Consider the following 21135-nt stretch of genomic DNA (forward strand, 5'->3'; position numbering starts at 1 on the left):
GCATAAACAACTACATTTTGGTGCAGTGTCATTTATACCAGTTAAATCTAGGGGCCATGACTTCATTGATGTGATGTAACTGATTTACAAATATTTTAACTTCGACACAAAACCCTCCTGTTAATAAGAATGAACTATTAACAGCTTTCAAACAAAGTCACCATCGTCACCCTCGTGCAGCTAATAAAAAGTTTCTATTAAACTAAGATCAAAACATTGTATGTATGCATTTCCAAGCATAGAATCACACAAAACAGAGACAGAAAAGCACAACAAGATGACTTATGTAATACCTAACATCTCTATCGTTCCGACATATTAATTATAGCTATCACAACAATAATGCACACTATTACATGATCTTACATCATCAATCTATTCTAATTTGACTTCTACATAGGTGGCTGTGATTTCCGTATTTAACTTAGCAAAACAATTTTCATATAACACTAGTCATCAATAATTATAGTTGGGAATTTTGTTTTTGAGGACTAGATAATAGGGGCTTAGGATGTTTGAATAAAAAACATATCTAAGCCGTGCATGAAAAGGAGAATTCTTAGTTTTGTAAAATATAAAATATATAAATATTCACAACAAATATAATAATATGGGATATAATACATTTCAACATCGACTACCTTATTTCGTATATAACATATACAAGGCTGTTGTTCAATATATTTTTTATATTAAATAATCAGTACAATGAAGCATGTCTTTGTTGCGCAGCATTGTTAATTCTAACACAGCACTTAGTTTATCCCGTCAATTTGGGGGGAAAAAAGGTTGAAAGTGGTTGGTTGGCTGGTGTTTTGGTGTATATGACTGAATGTTATTTTTTTCAAAATGACTTGTTGCTTGACTTTTAGTACATCTGTGTTTCTATGGTGATACCCTGTGTACTTTTTTACATTTCGAGAAGAAACATAATAATTATAGAAAAATATAATTTTAAGCATTCAATTCTTCATTCTTCTTACAAACCAAGTATTGTACAATAAGAGACTTTCATTTGAGAAGACCACTAAAAAATACTTGAATATATGCGTGCTGTCTACACTGTCATGCTGTCAATAAATGTATAAACTTTTATCCTTGAATTTTGTTATCTTTATCTAAACAGATTTTATTAAACATATGTGAAAGGTCGGCAGTACCATAAGTTTAAAGTTCAAATAAATGATTAAGAGAGGAAGTGGGGAATGTGTCGACGGGACAACAGCCGGATCGAAACAGCCGAGGGCCACTAGTGGAAAAATCATCACTCGGAGGCGAGCTTAAACTGGCCCCTGAACAAACGGTATGGACGTCATATGGATCTCGAAAACATATTATAAAGGAACTAAGATTTGAAATCACTCAAGTCTACATGTAACAAAGACGACAGGATTCTGGCTTGGAAGAGTAGCAAAAATACAGCGGGGTTTAACTTGCTTTAGGAGATCTCAACCCGCTATCTATTTATCAATAAACTCATCATAGATACCAGGATTAAACTTTTAAATCTACGCCAGACGCAAATATATAGCAAACATGCGAATGAGATAGCTTTGAAAATATATTCCATCAGTTCCGAATCTAAACGTTTTTGCTAACGGAAACATATATTTTTGTAAATTATCTACCTACATTGTATAGGACTTTGAAATAAAAACAAAACTCAAAAGACACATAAATCCTAAGCAGTAAATACAATAAATCTCACCAAACAAAAACACAAAGAAAAGTGCCACAATACAAACTATAAAACAACAAAACATCCACAAACCGAAAGGAATATATCTGTTATTCCATATCTTTAAAAATAAAAGATGAATATCCGACATTTTTAAGCAGCCAAAATAATTAATCAAATTAAAAACGTAAGTGAGCAACACAAAATATATGATCATATATATAGCTCGATCAAAAATATTTATTTGGTTCTGCCAGGTATGTTTTCTTCTTGTTTTAATGGATTCTATATAGTGTTCATTGTAATTACTCAATCACTAATTGTGGAATTGAATTGGTAGATTGTTATGTGAAAGTACTGTTCAGTATGCACGAACTTACGACGTTGTCATTTTGTTTCTCTTCTACGATATTTTCTGTTAGATGTTAATCAATCCATGAACATTTTACACTTATTACGAATTTTATTACCCCTGATATGTCAAAGAAAAAAGAAAAACTATTAAACCGTTCTATCAGCAAAGTTTGTGAAAGTGAAAGAGCTGGAACGGGTGTTGCTGAATCCTAACTTTGCTTAAAAAGTGTGTACTTCAACATTGATTTTTGTTTGATTTTTATACTTAAATTAATGGCCACGTCTTACCTTCTGTGGCGTGTGATATAAGTTACCCCGATGCATTTTCTTACACTGAGGGGTAACATAATTTGAATTTGCAAACACTTTAAGTTTCAGCGTTCAATTCAATTTTGTTTGTCTAATAAGCATATTATAATACCAGGTTCAACCCACCATTTTCTACACTTGTAAATGCATTTACCAAATTTTTGGCATTTTGCCATTTAATTTGAGACTTTCCGTTTTGAATTTTTCTCGGAGTTCAGTATTTGTGTGAATTTTCTTTTTTATATTCTATTTTAATTCACGATGATGACACTGTCAATAAACTAATGACCTTATTGTATCCTTGAACTTCTTTTATATTATATGAACAGATTTTGTAAAAATAAGATTGAGAGGTTAGAAATACCATGCCATGGGTTCAAAGTTCAAAGCACGCATGTGTATGTGAAACCTGTGAGGTGGTTGACATGAGTTTCGAATATCAGTTGAAAAACATACGTTTCTAAAATACGTAATTATAGAAATTCATAAATTAAAGCAACCTCACAAGACACACAAATCATTGTCAGGATATTGAAGAAATCTATAAAAACAAAACGGAATGGAAACTTAAAAAAAACTGTTCCAAATGAACAAAATAAAACACAAACATTCACCAATCGAAAGAAAATATCTGTTTTCCCCAATCTACCAAGGACACAACCAAAATAGATTTTCAAAATGTATACGCACCCCAAGAAATAGATAAAATTCCAGAAGAATTTATTGGCTCTGCCGAGTATGTTATTTTGTTGCCTTTGCTTGACCATTGTTTCATTTTGTTTATTATGTACTATCTGTCTATGATGTGCATTTTTATTACTCAACCGCTATTTTATTTAACTTAATTGATATATATTGTTTTTTTACAAGTAGTGTTATGTTTATATATGGTGATGCTCTAAACCGAGCGCGGAAATTAAAATACGATCTTGGTTAGCTCATTATAATTCTGAATTAAATTTTATTTAAGGTGTACTGTTGAATGAATTGTTGCTCAACTGATATGTGTCCATCTAAAGCTATGCATTTTCAGTTGCCTTTTATAGTTTCTTACTATATTGTATTGTTACTTTATGGGGGAGGGGTTGACCGCTCATAAACGAGTGTATTCCCGCTATGATTTTGATATGCCCATTCCATGTCAGGAGTCTGTAGTTCAGTGGTTGTGATTGGTTTATGTCTGTCATATTTGTTTTTCGAAAATTGTGTGTAATAATTAGGCCGTTAAATTTTCACAATTGAATTGTTTCATATTTTCAATGTCAGAGCCTTTATTACTGACTATATTGCATGGATTTTTGTCATTCGTGATGTCCAGTTACCTATAACTGCTTGCAGCCACTTCATTTGAACTGGTTTGGTTGGTTGTCTCATTGATTATCACACCACATCTTCTCATTTATATAGTATTCACAGAATTAGAACTTGTTCATTTTATTTTATCAGCTATGATATTTGTCCATTGTATCCCATTCATAAACGTTTTGCACTTTTAACAATTTTATCAGTTTATGATGATACACAGAGGAAAAAAAAAATATTTTACCATGAAATCGGCAAATTTTCGAAATAAGTGGAGGAGTCGGGGAGGTTATAATTCTGAATATAATTTTTCAAAAGTGTGCACTGTTAAAAGGATTGTGGTTTGACTTTTATTCATTTTAATTGCTTCTTTTGTCCTTTTGTGGCATATGATTTGGGATAGCGCTATGCATTTTTTTATGTTTCACGTTGAAATACTTTAAATTTGCAAACAATTTAAGTTGTTGCATTCAATTCTTCTTTATTCGTCCTAACAGCATATTGTATATTCAATTATAGACTTAGCTATGTTTTTAATATTTATTTTGAAAATGCTTAACAATACTTTCATTCGCGTGCTGTCTACACTGCCATGGGATCATTTATTTTATCCTTGAAATTATCTATATTCATCTTAACATATTTTATCAAACATATGGGAGAGATTGGAAATATCATAAATGTAAAGTTAAAAGCACACATGTGTATGTAAAATCTGTAAAAATACTTTCCATCAGCTTCGAACGATTAAACAAATATTAATGATATAAATGTTATCCGTACAATGCAAGTACCAATGTAAGTGTGGCAAGATGTACGCGTATTTTCGTTTAAATTCAGCAATACCAAACGTTCAAAGTTCAAAGAGCACAAGTGCATGTGAAATCTGGTAAAAATAGGTTTGCAAAACAGTAAAAACACAAAAATTTATAAAATAATAACTTAAGGAATCTTTATTAAACACAACTTCAAAAGGCACAAAAAAACTCATAAACAACCAAGACAAAGCTCAAATATATATACCAAATTAACAAACGAACAAACAAAAAAATCAGCAACAACAACACCAAATCGAAAAAAATATAAGTATTATCCCAAATCTTATATGAACACAAATAAAAAAAACAAGTTTACGCACTCAAATCAAAATCAAGCTAAAAACACATTTGAACAAATAATATCATCTGATTAAAAATGATGTTTTGCCCTTCCACGAATAATATGTTGTTTTCTCTGTTTGCTCATTGTTTCTTTTTTTAGTTTTTATGGAATCTGTTTCTGTAGTGTGATTTATTCATTAATAAACTACTAGTTGTGCAATTACATCCCCTTTGATAGATTTTTTCTTCTTGGATGTGTTTTTCAATAATAATCAATCCATGAACAGTTTGTACATGTTACGAAATTTGTTAATTCGTGATATTTCACAGAAAAAAATGAAAAAATATGTTAATAGGAATTGAATCATAAACTGTTATATATCAAATGACACAGTTTAATGGAATTTCAAAAGTGGTCAAAACTGAAGTTTTCTGTATGTTTTTGAGATGGTTTTTAATAATAATAAAAATGTATCAGTCCAAATGAAATTGACGAAACCATCTCAAAAAAGGAATTAAAAAAGTCCACAAAACACTGCATAGAAACCCAGGGACTCAGCAACATGAACCTTATCAAAATCCTGTTTTATTCTTAGGAACCCCGAAAGGGAAAGAAAATACTGCTACACTAATTAACCTGTTATGTTCCTAGTGGTTAGCACTCATTCGGCGATAAGACTAAATTTGTAAAATCGCACTTCAGAAAAATAAGAACGAGTTGTGGGAACTACAATTTGAACATATCCGAAGTACTCATTTAACACAGATATTCAATAACAGTCAATTAACTCGAAATGGCATTCAATATAGAGAGAAATGGATTCTATGTCAAATCATTAAGTAAGCAGAATAAGAAAACCATCTCCCAACTACTTTCATCTCTAATTGATAGTTTGATGTACTTTTCTTTCTCTGTACAATGTTACTCCATAGCTGTTTGATGTGTCAGAGTAAGATTGTGTCTGGGTTATTTTCAATTTCGAGCATATATTAGTTAATTCATTATCTTTTCAACTATGCATTCTGCGGAGTTATAGTAATTTAGGTGTTTTTTTTTTATATATTTTGTACAAAAATCAAGTTGAAAATAGATCAATTTACACTAGGACATTTAGTGCATTTTATTTCTGATATATTGATATATTCGTAGGTTTATATATTATTTATGAGATAAATAATTATTGTATACGCTCTGCAATTTTCGGATGGCGGTAGTGTTATTTACAAAAGTAACGCGTTGTTCAGACACGTACATTATTCCTTATAGAATAATGCCTCGTCTAGCCATTTATAATCTGTCTTACATCTGTATAAATGTATTCAAATTATAAAAAGTTTATTATACATTGATATCAGACGGAGCTAATAATACAAAACAAGGAAATGAAAAACGTATAGTCCCTAAACGATTATTAGTTACTTAAAATAAATGGCCAGTGATAGATACTTCATTCATGAACATAAACTGGCTAGTCCAATAAAGGAAAATATTTGTTGAATATGCTTATCTCTAAATTTAGTCTAGTTTTTGGATCGTAAGGTTGAGGTTTCATTGACATGGTAATGTCAGAAGCACTCTCATTTGAATTGAAATTGAAAAGTATATTGTATATAACTTTATAATAAATTATTTAAATCATTTTGTGGATGTTATAATATTTTACAATAAACCATGCTCTCACAAGAAAAATGCATAATCTATTAACGGTTTGGAGATAGTTCGAAGACTGGCACATGTATTTAGCTCCAAAAAACCTATACCCTACGGAGATATGAGATATTGACGAAACAATGTTGAATCTGCGATCTTTTACCGACGCCTAACAGGGACAATCAGCTACTCAATTGTCATTTTAATAGAAAGTTTGGATGAATTACTCCATTGAACATGTTGAATGTGAACTATTCTCCGATATTGTTTAAGTACCTATCATAATAAACCTCAACCGTCCTTAATTCACACTATCTCAACTAGAGACGGGTTTTCGTAATTAAAATTTGTCAATTGTGAGATCGAGAATTTTCATACTATTTCACCATCGGACATTCATAGCTTGGATGATAATGACAATACCATGGCAATAAATAAACTGAGTGACACAAACCTCACCAAAATTCAGAAAGAATATATCAACACTCACGTGAACGTGGTTATAACGAAAAACTGATTTTCAAGATATTTGTTAATGAGGAAAAAGTCGGATCCTTTTCTACTGCTAAAAGTATATTGTTTAAAACCTAAACATCTATATTTCTGTTTAAATTCTGGAATATATAGACTAATTTTAAGCTTTGTATGATTTACAGTAACATTATAACCACAAATACATGTGGTTGTGGGAAATTATTGTAATGCATACGTCCGAAAACTCATACTCAACTTCCATCAACATCATTTTGAAATTAAGTCGCACGTTTACATGGATTTGTAGTACGTAATGCTTTAAATATTTTTTATATATTTTTTAACTAAAAACTGCAGTATTACCATGCAACATAGGCAAATACGTATACATCAACATAGATCTGAATTACAAGTCACAAACATTTAAATTATTCTATCGAAAACGGACAGTCAAACAATCGAAAGTGTTCGAGGAACTCTAACATATACATGTATCTAGTGTTTAAGGATTATGTACCCTTGTGTTGATTCAATGCTGATCATATGAAAATGTTAGAGAAAATCCACATCATTTATATTTGTAGTTTCATATTTGGCTATTTCAGGACTGGTATATATAAGTTTATTGCATGCAGTGCTAGCACTGATTTCCTTTTAACGAGTTTATGAATGTAGCTATTGCTTAAAACAAATTAAAATATGGACCAAATCAAGTACACCTTTTAGGGTGCGCTGGACTTTAGTGACTCAGCACCAGGTATTTGGGAATTTACAGGTTGCTTGGAATTGTTTGTAAAATATACACACACTAGCACATCATAGAAAAGCAAGTGAGTAATATATATTTTAAATGTTACAACAAAAATCTCTGTATTAAATGCTGTCGATTTTCTATAGAAATATTGGTTTATTTGCCACAAAGTACTCTTTTTCTATGTAATGTAATGAAACAATTAATACTAATACTTTGAATCAAGTTTCCTCTTTGTAAATGTACAAAATGGTTTATCTCTATTATTCATTTCATCTGTAGTTTTGAAACAATTGAAGTTAAAAAAACTCGTAAAAAAATGACTACAGAAGCGGTCATTAACCTAAATGCCAAACCCACGAACGTTCAAGATACCGGTTGGCTGTTGGTTTTTCGCGTAACTATTATCTCTATTGGTATCCAGCTTATTTTAGTTGATGCAACCGGAGTGTCAAGAGAGAACCGAATACCTTTGGCGGACAAACTGTCAAATCTTGGTAATTAAGATTAAAACCGAACGTGTTTGCTTCGTGTCATGTTCAGAGATGACATGCTAATCATGCAACATTATATAAATAACACATAGCAGAGAGGTTGATAGAGCAGATTGTTACCCAAAGAAAACATTGTCAACCTCGGCAAAGCCACAGCACACAGCGGAGAAGGTGATAGAGCAGATTGTTACCCCAAGAAGCCAAGGTTGACAATGTGTTTTTCAAGGGGTACCAATCTGCTCCATCACGTTCTCAGCTATGTGTTATTCAATTTATTGTTCTGAATGTCCTATCATTATAGTCTTTTACAGATACATTTTATTTTAAAAGTATTTTCTATGACGTCACATACAAAACAACGTTACGGGTATTAGAAAAAAAAGTTTGGAGGTTTTTTTTGGTATTTTTTGACAGACAAATAATAAAATCTGAGCCAAAACGTAGAACTTACTTTAGCATTGGTTTTAATTACTTGATGTAAGGTTAATTCACTGTCCTTTAAACTACCGATTTTTGATTGGTCTAAACGATACGTTAACATTAAAAACATGTAACCCTCTCAGCCATGTGATAGAGTAAACTAACAGCCTCGTATCAGCAAATCAAAACATGAGATTTTAACGTGATGTATACTAATAAGACCATTCGGCAATCGAGACCCCATCAAAATAATAGGAACAACACGTGATATCTTGTGTTTTCTCTTCTGTCAGTAAACGTATAAAGTCTATGAATTAATGTAGTGTTCAAACACAGTGACTTCTGTCAATGAAATCTATAATCCAGACTTGACTCGATATTTCGTGTTTTGTTATGCTTGTCGACATCATTCTTTTATCACATTAAACCCTATGTGTGTTGGAAGTTCAATGGAATAATAAGTGCTCCCCTGGTACAAAAAGACTTAAAGTACTGTTGTATATTGCGTAACTTTTAAACTCGACTTGACAAAGTCTCATTTGAGTTGTTTATAATCACATATGGCGTCATTTGATAGTCCATTATAAACTGTCAATAAATAAACATAAAAGCAAAACAAAGGGTTGTGTGATGCCTTCGACGTCTGAAACCATTATAACGATATGCTTTTCTCAAGTGCATGGCTGTAAATTCATTAATGCATGCCAAAGTTGGACAGCAATCTGATGCAATACCATAACTCTGTATGGTTAAATTTCCGTTTGAATTGACGAACGTCAGTGTATATTAAACATATGCTACATTAACTCAACTATAACTGTGTCCTAATGATGAAGATGGAATACATATAATTTGTTTATGAGAGTCTTACATTAAAAACGAATAAAAGAACGTCAAGTCTAGAAATAATTTCAGATTTGAAAAACATATGATTTTACACGACCTCATCTTAATCAATTACAAAAATATTTTTACAGACAGATCAAGATGAAATTACTCTACGATACTAGTATAACAGAATGAAATATTTCTAAATTTATTCTTGTTTTCCTCCATAGTTGATCATATGTTAAGTAGTAAATACAGTAGATTTGCATATTTGATAAATAGCCAGCTGGTTAATCCATATCGCGCACCTTTGACGCGCATCCTTTATGGCATACCCTTTATCGCATACCCTCTATCACACCCTTACCCTTTATAGTAAACCTTTGATCACACCCCTACCCTAATTTGTAAAACAACAGCACACAAATTATAAGGTAACCAGGAGCTTCGGATAAGTTAGCAGTTCTTTTAAGGCTTTTGAAACTAGACAAAAGTAGAACTGAAGGTAACTTAGTGTTATGGCTCAGAAAACAGTTCATATAATATAATACTCTCCTATCGAAATATATGATAAAGCGTATAAAACATGGCATAAAGACCCTTGGGCTGATATTGGTGTCTCGGGATGATACGACATATGATACGGATTTTGCCATGTATTATCCTCTATATATCTCCGGTCCAATATGAATTTAAGCCGTCTGTGTTAACTGGTTTCAACTGTGTTTCAGGTAACATTTAACCAAGAAGCCAGTACGGATAACAAAATGCACACAATTTAAATTAAAAATCACACATAGTGAACTAAATATGCATACGGTCTTATTATAGTTTGAATATTAGATTTTTAACGTGGGATACGATTTTGTCTTATTTAAAAGAACTCTCTAATTTCGATGACGTTAGTTTTTCCTTTTAGTGTTACAGACATAATTTACTCGAAAACTACATTTGTGTGCAGTTCCATGTATACTATTTTAATTTAGAGACTAAGACTAGAGAATTAACTATTTAAACAACTTTTAAGCCAGGTTACCATGGTCACCTTTGTGCGGCTTATAAAATGCTTCTGTAAAACTTGGATGAGAACAAATATGCATTCATTTTCAAATATAAAATCATTCAGACTCTACTTTTCAGCTAGAACGAGAAGGAAAAACACAAGATGAATTATGTAATACATAACATCTATCGTCCCGACATATTTATTATAGCCATCACAACAATAATGCACACAATTACATCATCAATCAATTCTAATTTGACTTTTACATAGGTGGCTGTGATTTCGGTATTTAACTAAGCAATGTTCATATAACAGTAGTCATCAATAACTATATACAGTTGGGGAGTTTGTTTCTCAGTGAAATTAATCTAAAGAGTACTAGATAATAGGTGCTTTGGATGTTTGGAATATAAAATATATCTAAGTCGTGTATAAAAAAGAGTATTCTTAATTTTGTAAAATATGAAATATGTAAATATTCACAACAAATAAAATAATATGGGATATAATACAGTTTAACATCGACTACTTTATCTGGTATACAACATATACAAAACTGTTGTTCAATAGATTTTATTAATATAAATTAGTCAGAATCATCTAACCTTTCGGGAAGGATCAAATTAATTTTGGAAAAAATATAGCTTTAAACATTCAATTCTTCATTTTTCTTACAAACCTATTATTGTACAATTAGAGTCTTAACTATTTTTATTTTTTTTCATTTGAGAAGAACGCTAAACAATACGTTAATACATGCGTGCTGTCTACACTGTTATTCTGTCATTCTGTCACTTATGAACTTATTTTATCCTTGACCATCTATTATCTTTATCTAAACAGATTTTATTAAACACATGTGAGAGGTCGGCAGTACCATAAGTTTAAAGTTAAAGTAAAATTGTTAACGCAAGTGGTGATGTGTCAAAGAGAAACCCACCCGACCAAAGAGCAGAAAACAGCCAAAGGTCACAAATGGATATTCAATGCAGTGAGAAAATCATCACCCAAAAACATACAAGAGAACTTAAATTAGAAATCAATCAAGATAAACAAAGGCAACAGGCTTCTGACTTGGAACAGACGCAAATTACGAAGAGGTTTAACAACTCTCTCCTATTCAGCAAACATGCGAATATAAAATCTGTGAAAATAGCTTGTAAAATATTAAGCTATAGGACTTTAAAATTTAAACAAAATACTCACAAGACACATAAATCCTTTTCAGTAAATAAAATTAATCTCACCAAACAAAAACATAAAGAAAAGTACCCAATTACAAACAAAATAACGACAAAACATCCACAAATCAGTTAAAGACTATATATCTGTCATTCCATAATAAAAATAATAGATGAATATCTGACATTTATACGCACCTCCAAATATTATCAAATTACATACGCAAATACCCATATGCACAAATAATGTCTCCTTACTGAAACTGATATGTTGGCTCTTTCAGATACCTTACACGCATGTGGTTTTCTTCAATTGGTAATTGTTCGATTTTGTTTTTATTTTTTTCGGATTCAGTGTCTTTAGTGTACATGTATTAATTATTCCATCACTAATTGTACAATTACATTGATAGATTGGTATGTGTGACATAACTGTTCAGTAGTCACGATATTGGAACTGGGTCAACTTTTTTTCCAGGAGGAATTGTTCGATAATAGGCACTACATGAACAATTTGCACTTGTTACGAATTCATTAACTCGCATAACGTCAAAATAGAAATAAAAAAGTCAAATGTCAAAGTCAAATGGAATTGACCAGAGTCGAAGAAATTCAGTATATCCATATGAATAAAAGAAAAACATCAAGGAGGCTTTAAAAATTTATCAGTCGAAAAGAAACTGACAATATAAAAAGAAGATAAAAACATGTATGGTATGATTGCCAATGAGTCAACTTCCGAAAGAGACTAAACAACACAGAAAGTAATAGCTATAAAGGACACCATACGACCTGCAACAATGAAAAATCCCATAATGTATAGTCAGCTTTTAAAGGCGCCGAAATCCCATATGTAAAACAATTAAATGTAGATACATTAACGGCCTAATTAATGTTTTAAAAAAATGAACGAAAAACAATTATGTAACTCAGCAACAAACGACAACCACTGAATAACAGACTCCTGATTTGGGACAGACACACACATAGAAGACGTTGCGGGTTAAACATTTTCGTGCGACCCACCACCCTCCCCTAAATCTGGGACAGTAGTGTAACACCGATTAATTGAAAAGGGATTAAAATCATATTTAAAATCGATGATTTTCTTTTATTAAATCGCAAATTGAATGTTTAATTATGAGTTTTTCAAAATATAATAAAAAGTATGAGTCACAGGACTTTTTTTCACGGTACAGGTTGTGAAACATTGTCAAAAATGAATGAATTTTTCATGGAAAATCCAATTTTGTGTGATAAAAAGACAACTTAAAGGAGGTTAAGGTTTACGATAAAATGTGAGAAGATAATTCAAACTTAAAACAACCTTTCAGATAAAAAAAATATGAAAAAATGGGGTCAGTTTTCTTTCTTTGTATTGAAAAAGGTAAATTCACAACACTTTCTATTATAAAATTTACTTTATCGGAGTTATCTATCATTTCGTCAAAAATCAAGACCTACATGTAATGATCTCTGCAAGTTCAAAATCCAAGTTAGAGGAGACTCCCGAACCACCTTATGAATGTATTCTTCTGACGTTTCAGTCTCGATGAAATGTTGTTCTGGAATTAATTTCCAAAACATGTGGTACAAGTCGAAAATATCAATGAATTTTTAAAATATCATAATAAAACATAACTCTGTCAAGAATTGTGGATTTACAATACATGGTTTTTGTGTAATACCGTTTTCAAATTTTACGACCAATCAAGTCAGTCTTTTTAGCCATTATTTTGAGAAAATAGGTGATGGGTACAAAAATTTATTTTAAAAGAATCTTGTACATCCCATATCATTTTTGTCTTTTCAATTTTCTAAGATACATGTTTTTTCAATCATTTATAATGGAAAAGTTGAAATAATATGCGTTTTGTTCTTAAAATTGAGAAAAATCACAAATTGACAAAATTGACAGCATGGCAAATTTGACAAAAGAAAACATCAAAATATGATAAAACTTTCTTATAACAAAACCTACCTATTTTTTTTTAGTTAAATTTATTCAGATTGGTCAATTTCATCTTTATTGAAAGTATGAAAAAAAGTTTAATTGTTGAACTATGAATTTTTTACGATAATAGCCAAAATACACAAAAATTAATGTAAAATGGGGGAATCATCAAAATTGGGTATTTTCAAAGGGTCGTAGCAACAAAACAAAGTGCACTTCCATATGATTTTTTCCTTGCCAATTATTTTTTAGAGTCTTATAAATCCAAAAATCAGAATAAGAGAAAAAGTTTAATTCTAGAAATGTTTGGCTCCTCAGAGGTGTACATCCTTAAGGATGTATTCTTCTGACGTTTCGGTCTCGTTCAAATCTAGTTCCAGAATTATTTCAAAAACATATGATACAAGTAGTAAATATGATTTTACAAGAATCATGTACATTCCATATCATTGTTGTCTAATTAAATTTCTAAGATATATTATTATAATCATTTAAAACAAAAAAGTTGAAATACATAATATGCATTTTGTTCTAAAAATTTTAAAAAATCACGAATTTTCAAAATTGACCTCAAAGTAAATTTGACACAAAAAGGCATCAACATATGACGACACTTTCTTATTACAGATTGGTCCACATCATCTTTATTGAAAGTATGAAACAATTTAAAGTTTAAATGTGGAACTGTGATTTTTTCACAAATTGGGTATTTTTAAAGGGTTGTAGCAAAAAAAGAAGTGCACCACAATATGATTTTTTCTTCACCAATCCAGTCATATTAACCAATAAATCGGGTTAAGAAAAAAAGTTTAATTCTAAAAAAATTTGGCTCCTCAGAGGTGTACATCCTTATCCAGCAGATTGATAAAATTATAAATACGGACAGCTATTTCAAAGCCAATAGCAAAGACTATTAGATGGTGCATCCAAGACTTTATTATTGATAAGTACACACCCAACATTAAATAGATTAAGTGCAAAGACGTCATATACAGTCAAAGAAAAACACGACCTTGTGCAATGCCCAGATACAGGAGTCGGCAGATTGTATTAGATCCATGAGTGCATAATTATGTACATAAAAATAATGTTTAGTTTGCTTTTAATTTACTAAACACAAAACCATTGTTAATACTAATAAAAACAATATTTAAAGATCTAATGACAGTGTTGATTTGGTAACCTTTTAGAAAAAGTTTTTTTAAAGGATCGATTACTTTACCAATATCGTTTCTAAATTTCCAGGCACGGTGAACAAAATCTCCACACAAACTATGATGGGATTTGAAATAATTTTTCTACCTATACAACCAAATTTCAAAACCAAAGTTTTATATCTATGGAAAAATTAAGTGAAAGCTTTAAGTAATTTGTGGTAACGAAAAGCCCTGACTTTATAATTTACCCGTAATACATTATAGATGCATCATTACGTTCATTAAAATCTAAAAAGTCATCTCACAAAACTAATCCAAAATGAAGTCCGCAAAACACTACCTAGAAACCTTAATGACTAAGCAATAGGAACCTCATTAAAACTGGTGTAATTCTGAGGTACTCCGGAAGGGAAAGAAAATGCTTATGCATCTGTTTTGTAGCTCGTGTTAGACAACAATTCGCGATTGGCGTTACGTCTCATTGGGTGAAGTCACACTCATGAAAAGAGGACGGGTTCTTGGGAAAGACAGTTGGAACATATTCGTGGTCATTAGACAAAGATATTCAATAACGGTTAACCAATTCGTGATGGTATTCAATATATGAAGAAATAGATTTTTCTTTCAAATCATGAACTAGACATGAACATGTAATTTTCTACTATTGTTTCTCTTTAATTAATTATTTGATGTACTTTTTTTCTCTGTATATTTTTACTCCATAGCTATATAGTTAAATCGATTATTGTGCCAGAATAAGATTGTGCAACTATTTATATCATTATCTTTTCAATTATGCATTTTGCAGTCAGAGTTGTAGTAATTTAGGGTTTTCAATATAATATTTTGTATCATGAAATCAAGGAGAAAATAATGCAATTATCACAAGGGTAGTCAGTGCACAATTTATTTCTTTTATAATGTTTTGCTTATTGGTAAAAGTCATAATTTATATATTGTTAATGTAAACTAATTATTTTATACGCTCTGCAATTTTCAGATTGCGGCAATGTGAGATACTGAAACATAGCGTCGCTCTGACGCGTTTATTATACCTAAATGGTATTATGCCTCGTCTAGCCAAATACTCTGACCTACATCTTTTAGACTTTATAAATCAATTTCAATTATAAAAAGTTCATAATACAGGCCCATCGATGTTAGAAGCAGCTGTTGATACAAAAACAGGGGACACAATTTACTAGCTTATGAAAAAAATGTAAGGCCACTAAATAATTATTTGTTACATAAAATTAATGTCCAGTGGCAAATAATTCATGAACAGGTAGAGACATGCCCATTATACATTGTAGATACTTATAGATTATCGTTGATCATCTCAACGAGATTGATTTTCTCGCTTGAGCTGGAACAGCGAAAGTGAGAAAAGCAATCGAGTTGAGATGACCAATGATAATCTTTTTATCGCTATTTTACCTATAACGACGTTGTCAATTTTAATGTCAATTTCGTTAGCAACGCCAAGTGGTCTCCTTAGTTTCTAGCGATAATTTTTCCATCTCAAGCTAGAAGCATGATATGAAATTTATCACAAAAAAGATCAAAAGAAAAATGCACAAAATAGCGATAAATATATTTATTGCAAATGCTGATCTCTAGCTTTATTTTACTTTTGGGTCGTTTGGTTGCTGTTCCATTGATAGAAGGCTGCATTCAAACATCTTTTATTTATATTGAAATGAACAAATTAAGCTGACCGGATAAATAGCATTTTAATTATTTGGACTATGATACTTCTGACTCTAATTATTATATCTTTTAATTGTCATTATGAACTCAAAAAATCCCACGCAATTATCTTTTGGTTAAAAATGTATGTGTCTACTAATCCGATAATGGACTTCGTATCTACGTGTCACAGACCGTTTTAACCGATTATCTGGACAATGGACAATAATTGCTTAATCTCTATAACATGTATTTCTTTATTATTCTGTTTTATATACTTCATAAAACTGATTAATAACATTTTGAATCATCACCAAAAAGTATACAGATCTTTAGATTAATATAAAAAAGAAGTGTGTAAAGTTTAAAGCAATAATCATAAATCGAATTTGAGATACGGCGCGACATGTAAAAACCCCTCCCCGTTTTTTACAAAAAAAATCAATAACTCAAAAATGAAATTTTGAATCATCACCAAAAAGTATACAGATCTTAGGGTTAATTTAATTAATTTAACGAAAAAATGTTTTTGATATTCGGTGCGACATGTGAAAAAAACACACTCCTATTTTAGTTACAAAGTGCTGTAACTCAAAAAGTTTTAATCTTATTTTCACCAAAAAGTAAACAGATCAATTGACCATCATAAGAAACAACTATGATAAGTTTCATGAAACTTGGATAAATCGTTCTCAAGTTACGGTGCAACATGTTTACGCCGGACAGACAGGCAGGCGACAGACGGACGAACGGACGGACACCGGACATTTGTATAACATAATTATATGTCCCGTCAAAATTTTGACGGGCCTATAAAAAATCAAGGTGCTATACTCTTCTTGACCTTAGTAGGTAAGTGATGTTGAATTATGATTTTTTGGTATGACATCCTTATACTTCACACGTTTTTCAAATAGTCAACCAATTTTATATATAAAGAAATGAAATAAGTATGCTTCAACTTATGAATGCATTGTACTTGTATGATTCCAAACATTGTACGAGTTGTTATCATCATGGTGAAAACAATAAATAAAAAAAAATGACAGAAAGGGCAAATTTCATTCTTTTAAAAAAAAAAAAAGTGTCATATATAAAATGCAACCAATTGTTTACGAGTACTGTCTATATAATGTTAAATCAAAATAGTAATATTTTATAATTGATTCTGATACCAAAGAAAGTTAATTTCCCGAAGGGTGAAACGTTATGAAGGGAAAACTGTGAGATCAGCCTTACTATTTTTGTGACTGATTGAGATAAATAAATACATCGCTCCCATTTGGGTAAATATATGCATTGCTCGTCTTTTTTTCTAATGCATGCATCGTCACCCAGGGAGTTGATAACAAATATATCGGCACCAGCTATAAGTTCATTTTTATTTTCCGCATCTTTGTGTTGAACGATCATTAGAATCATTGCTATTTTTTAGGATTATAATTTTTTGCCATATCGTTTATAGATAATTCTGCCAGAAGTCTGACGTCCAAAATCAGAAGTATGGTAACTTTTGTGACTTTTTAAATTACATTCTTATCGAGATTTTGAGTTGTTTTTTTTCTTTTTTTTATAAAAAAAGACGATGTGGTATGATTACCAATTGGACAAATCTCAACAAGAGACCAAGTAACACAGACATTAACAACTATAGGTCACCATACGGTCTTCAATAATGAGCAAAGCCCGTACCGATTAGTCAGCTATAGATACCCCAAAATCACAAATGTAAAATGGTGGTTATACATGTACCTTTAAACATTTTGATTACGTTCTTTGTCTTATAACCTGTTAATTATTTAATATAAGACGATATTCCTATTGTTCTTTCTTCGTTTTTGAGCTCAATGACGACATGCATCTAGGTAAATGACGACTCATGCATAAATAAAATATTCATTATTACTCTTCTATATTGAGAAAAAGATTGAAGATCGATGGAAATAAATGCATGCATAATTTACATTTCAAATGACAAAAGTCATGCGATGTCTTTCTTTTCTCAAATGGATTTAGTGTTACTTTAGTGCACATAAAATATGAATTATTTATGAACAATCAAATTAATATATCGGATAACTATTTGAACAACAACAAATGGAAGTTTTTAACGACCTTGACTGGCTATACAGCCCTTGCACGGTCGGTTATTTGAACACGTTCAATACCTACATTTTATTTGATTCCAATGCTCGTTACTGATTTGGCCTTCCAAATATTGTGATGCGAGCACAGGTGATAAGTTTAGTTTGTACTACAAAAGATATAAGTTTTTTTCCAAGATTTTACCTAGGATGGACATGTCAGAATTTTTTGCATAGTAGAACTGTCTTTAGCTTTAACTGTCAAAATCTGTTTTTGGAGTAGATCTGTCAGAATTGGATATAGGATAAAACTGTCCACAACGGTAGTACTGTCCAGATTATCTGTTTTCAGATAAAACTATCATAGTAAAACGTTCTAGGATAGTACGTGTATAATCTGTTCTAGTGTAGGATTGTCAAATCGACTATAGAGTGGAAGTGTTACAATCTGTTGTAGTGTAAAACAGCTTCTTATTTTTATGCTCCACCTACGATAGTAGAGGGGCATTATGCTTTCTGGTCTGTGCGTCCGTTCGTCCGTCCGTTCGCCCGTTTGTCTGTCCATCTTCAGGTTTAAGTTTTTGGTCGCGGTAGTTTTTGATGAAGTTGAAGTCCAATCAACCTGAAACTTAGTATATATGTGACCTTATGATATGATCAATTTAAACGCCAAATTAAAGTCCTGGCACCAATTTCACGGTTCACTTAACATTGATAATGATAGTGGGAGTGGGGCATCCGTGTACTGGGAACACATTCTTGTTATAAACTGCGTTAAAGGTATCATAAGAAATGGTCTACTTTTATATTTAAGAGACCAACCTCAACAGTTTTTCTGTCCCATTTGTGGGCATTATGTTTTTCTGGTCTGTGCGTCCGTTCGTTCGTTTGTTCGTTTGTCCATCTGCCCTGCTCTAGTTTGTAGTTTTTCATGTTAATTTTTTTTTATTAATGCGACACAATGTTTTAAAAAACTTATAAATGAATACATTGTGGTATGTGGCATACTATGGACACATTGTTGTTGTATTTCATTCACATAACACGAACTTAAAAACTTATTTACATACAATTAATTTTACATCTCCTCGTAAATATTTCAAGCAAAAAATTAGAAAAAATAAAATTTTCAAAGCGTATAGACTTGATGAATTTGGTGAAGATAAATTTTTATAGTCAATTTTAGAAAGGAAGGTCGTGTAAATAATGGTCAAAGAATACGTTAACTGCACATAAATTTGCTGTCTCGTTTTAACATATAAGATTTTTGGGTTTCTCCATAACAGGTATTACATCGACATACTAGGACTCAAGTTGTTTCTGGATAAAGAAAACGAGCTAAAGGTATTATGATGTTTTGAGCAGCTACTATCATAGATATAATGATGAGTTTCAAGGCTATAGTCTTATATGTCTTTATTTGTAAGTGAGATATGTATTCTGGTTATTAGATGTGAAATTCGCTTTCAGTATTCGACGTCAAACTTTGTCATACATAACACACATAGCTTCTTCAGCGCAAAGAACAGGAAATGTAAATTATATTATGGATGAAACATTCCAGATATATATGTAAATATTCATAGCATCTGTTACATTTACTGTATATTATTTATACGTGTATCGAATACAATATAATTGGATAATTATATTAATTGTAACTTACCTTGATAGTTTGGGTTCTACATTTACTAAGTACACAAAGAAAACAATAATAACACTTATATCCATCCTCTTGAATCAGTAATTGTAGTTAATTGCGAGGAGACGTACTTATAACATCAATAGTATTATCGACCGTTTGTATGCGCTATTGTAGTGTATTATAGTTCTCACACTCGATTTAAGTATTGATCGTCAATAACAAAATAATAACATTAAGTTAAGCAAAAAGTTGATGCTATGTCACTCTGGCTGTTATATATAACAAACTAAGTATATAGAAGTTACATCTCTGGCTAAAAATCAAAGTACACACACAGCTACGTGATATGTGCCCTGCTTATTTTCGATTCGTGTAATAACATAATTGATGCCAACTAATAGCATTGTAAAAATTAAATAAAGGGTAAAAGGGTGTGTATGTATGTGCATTGTCTAAATAGAATCTTGTACTGCACAAAACAAAAACGACAACGCCTATTTAATTTGTCCTATAATACCTACATGGATGTATGTAAAATATATCATATTATTAATTGTCACTGCCTTGTAATTGGTTGCATAATATTATTTATTATTTGTTCTATACAAGAATAAACAACATTATACAATTGCTGTCTTTTGATGAGGTAATTACGTAGTTTTATTGACTTTTGAAAAACTGATATTCAAGAGGCGGAGTGAGAGGGTCCAGATGCCGAAATCCCGGGCTTAAAAAAACAAAATCCCGAGGTCCCGAATTTAAATAAATTTAAATCCCTACATCCCGAAATTCGAAAAAAGAATTCAAGGATCCGGAAAGGGTCAATCTTTCACTGAGGCTAACGTCCGAAGTGAATATCAGTTTTTTTTTTAAATTCAATTAAACCACATATTTACCGAAACAAAAGACAGTATTTGTTTAGTATCACATTCCCAGATGTACAATGTATGTAATGGCAATTATTTATGCCCGCGTCACCCTGTCCCGATTTTTATATACGATGGACACCCGAATGCGAAAAATGTAAGTTCGTACGAAGTTGGTCACGATCTCATTAA

The 21135-nt window shown here is 31.2% G+C and overlaps 1 protein-coding gene across 1 annotated transcript in view; it reads right to left on the minus strand.

The window, feature by feature from the left end:
* The window catches only part of LOC139485364 (glycine receptor subunit alpha-2-like), a 41150-nt gene extending 20653 nt beyond the window's left edge, over positions 1-20497 (minus strand). The window contains exon 1 of the mRNA XM_071269801.1: positions 20099-20497. Coding sequence (XP_071125902.1) covers positions 20099-20163 — 65 coding nt within the window. The 5' untranslated portion in view covers positions 20164-20497. The remainder of the gene's footprint in view (positions 1-20098) is intronic.
* Positions 20498-21135: the final 638 nt, after the last annotated feature.

Source organism: Mytilus edulis, chromosome 8 (genome assembly GCF_963676685.1).
Source record: "Mytilus edulis chromosome 8, xbMytEdul2.2, whole genome shotgun sequence".
In the NCBI taxonomy this organism is placed as follows: Eukaryota; Metazoa; Mollusca; class Bivalvia; order Mytilida; family Mytilidae; genus Mytilus; species Mytilus edulis.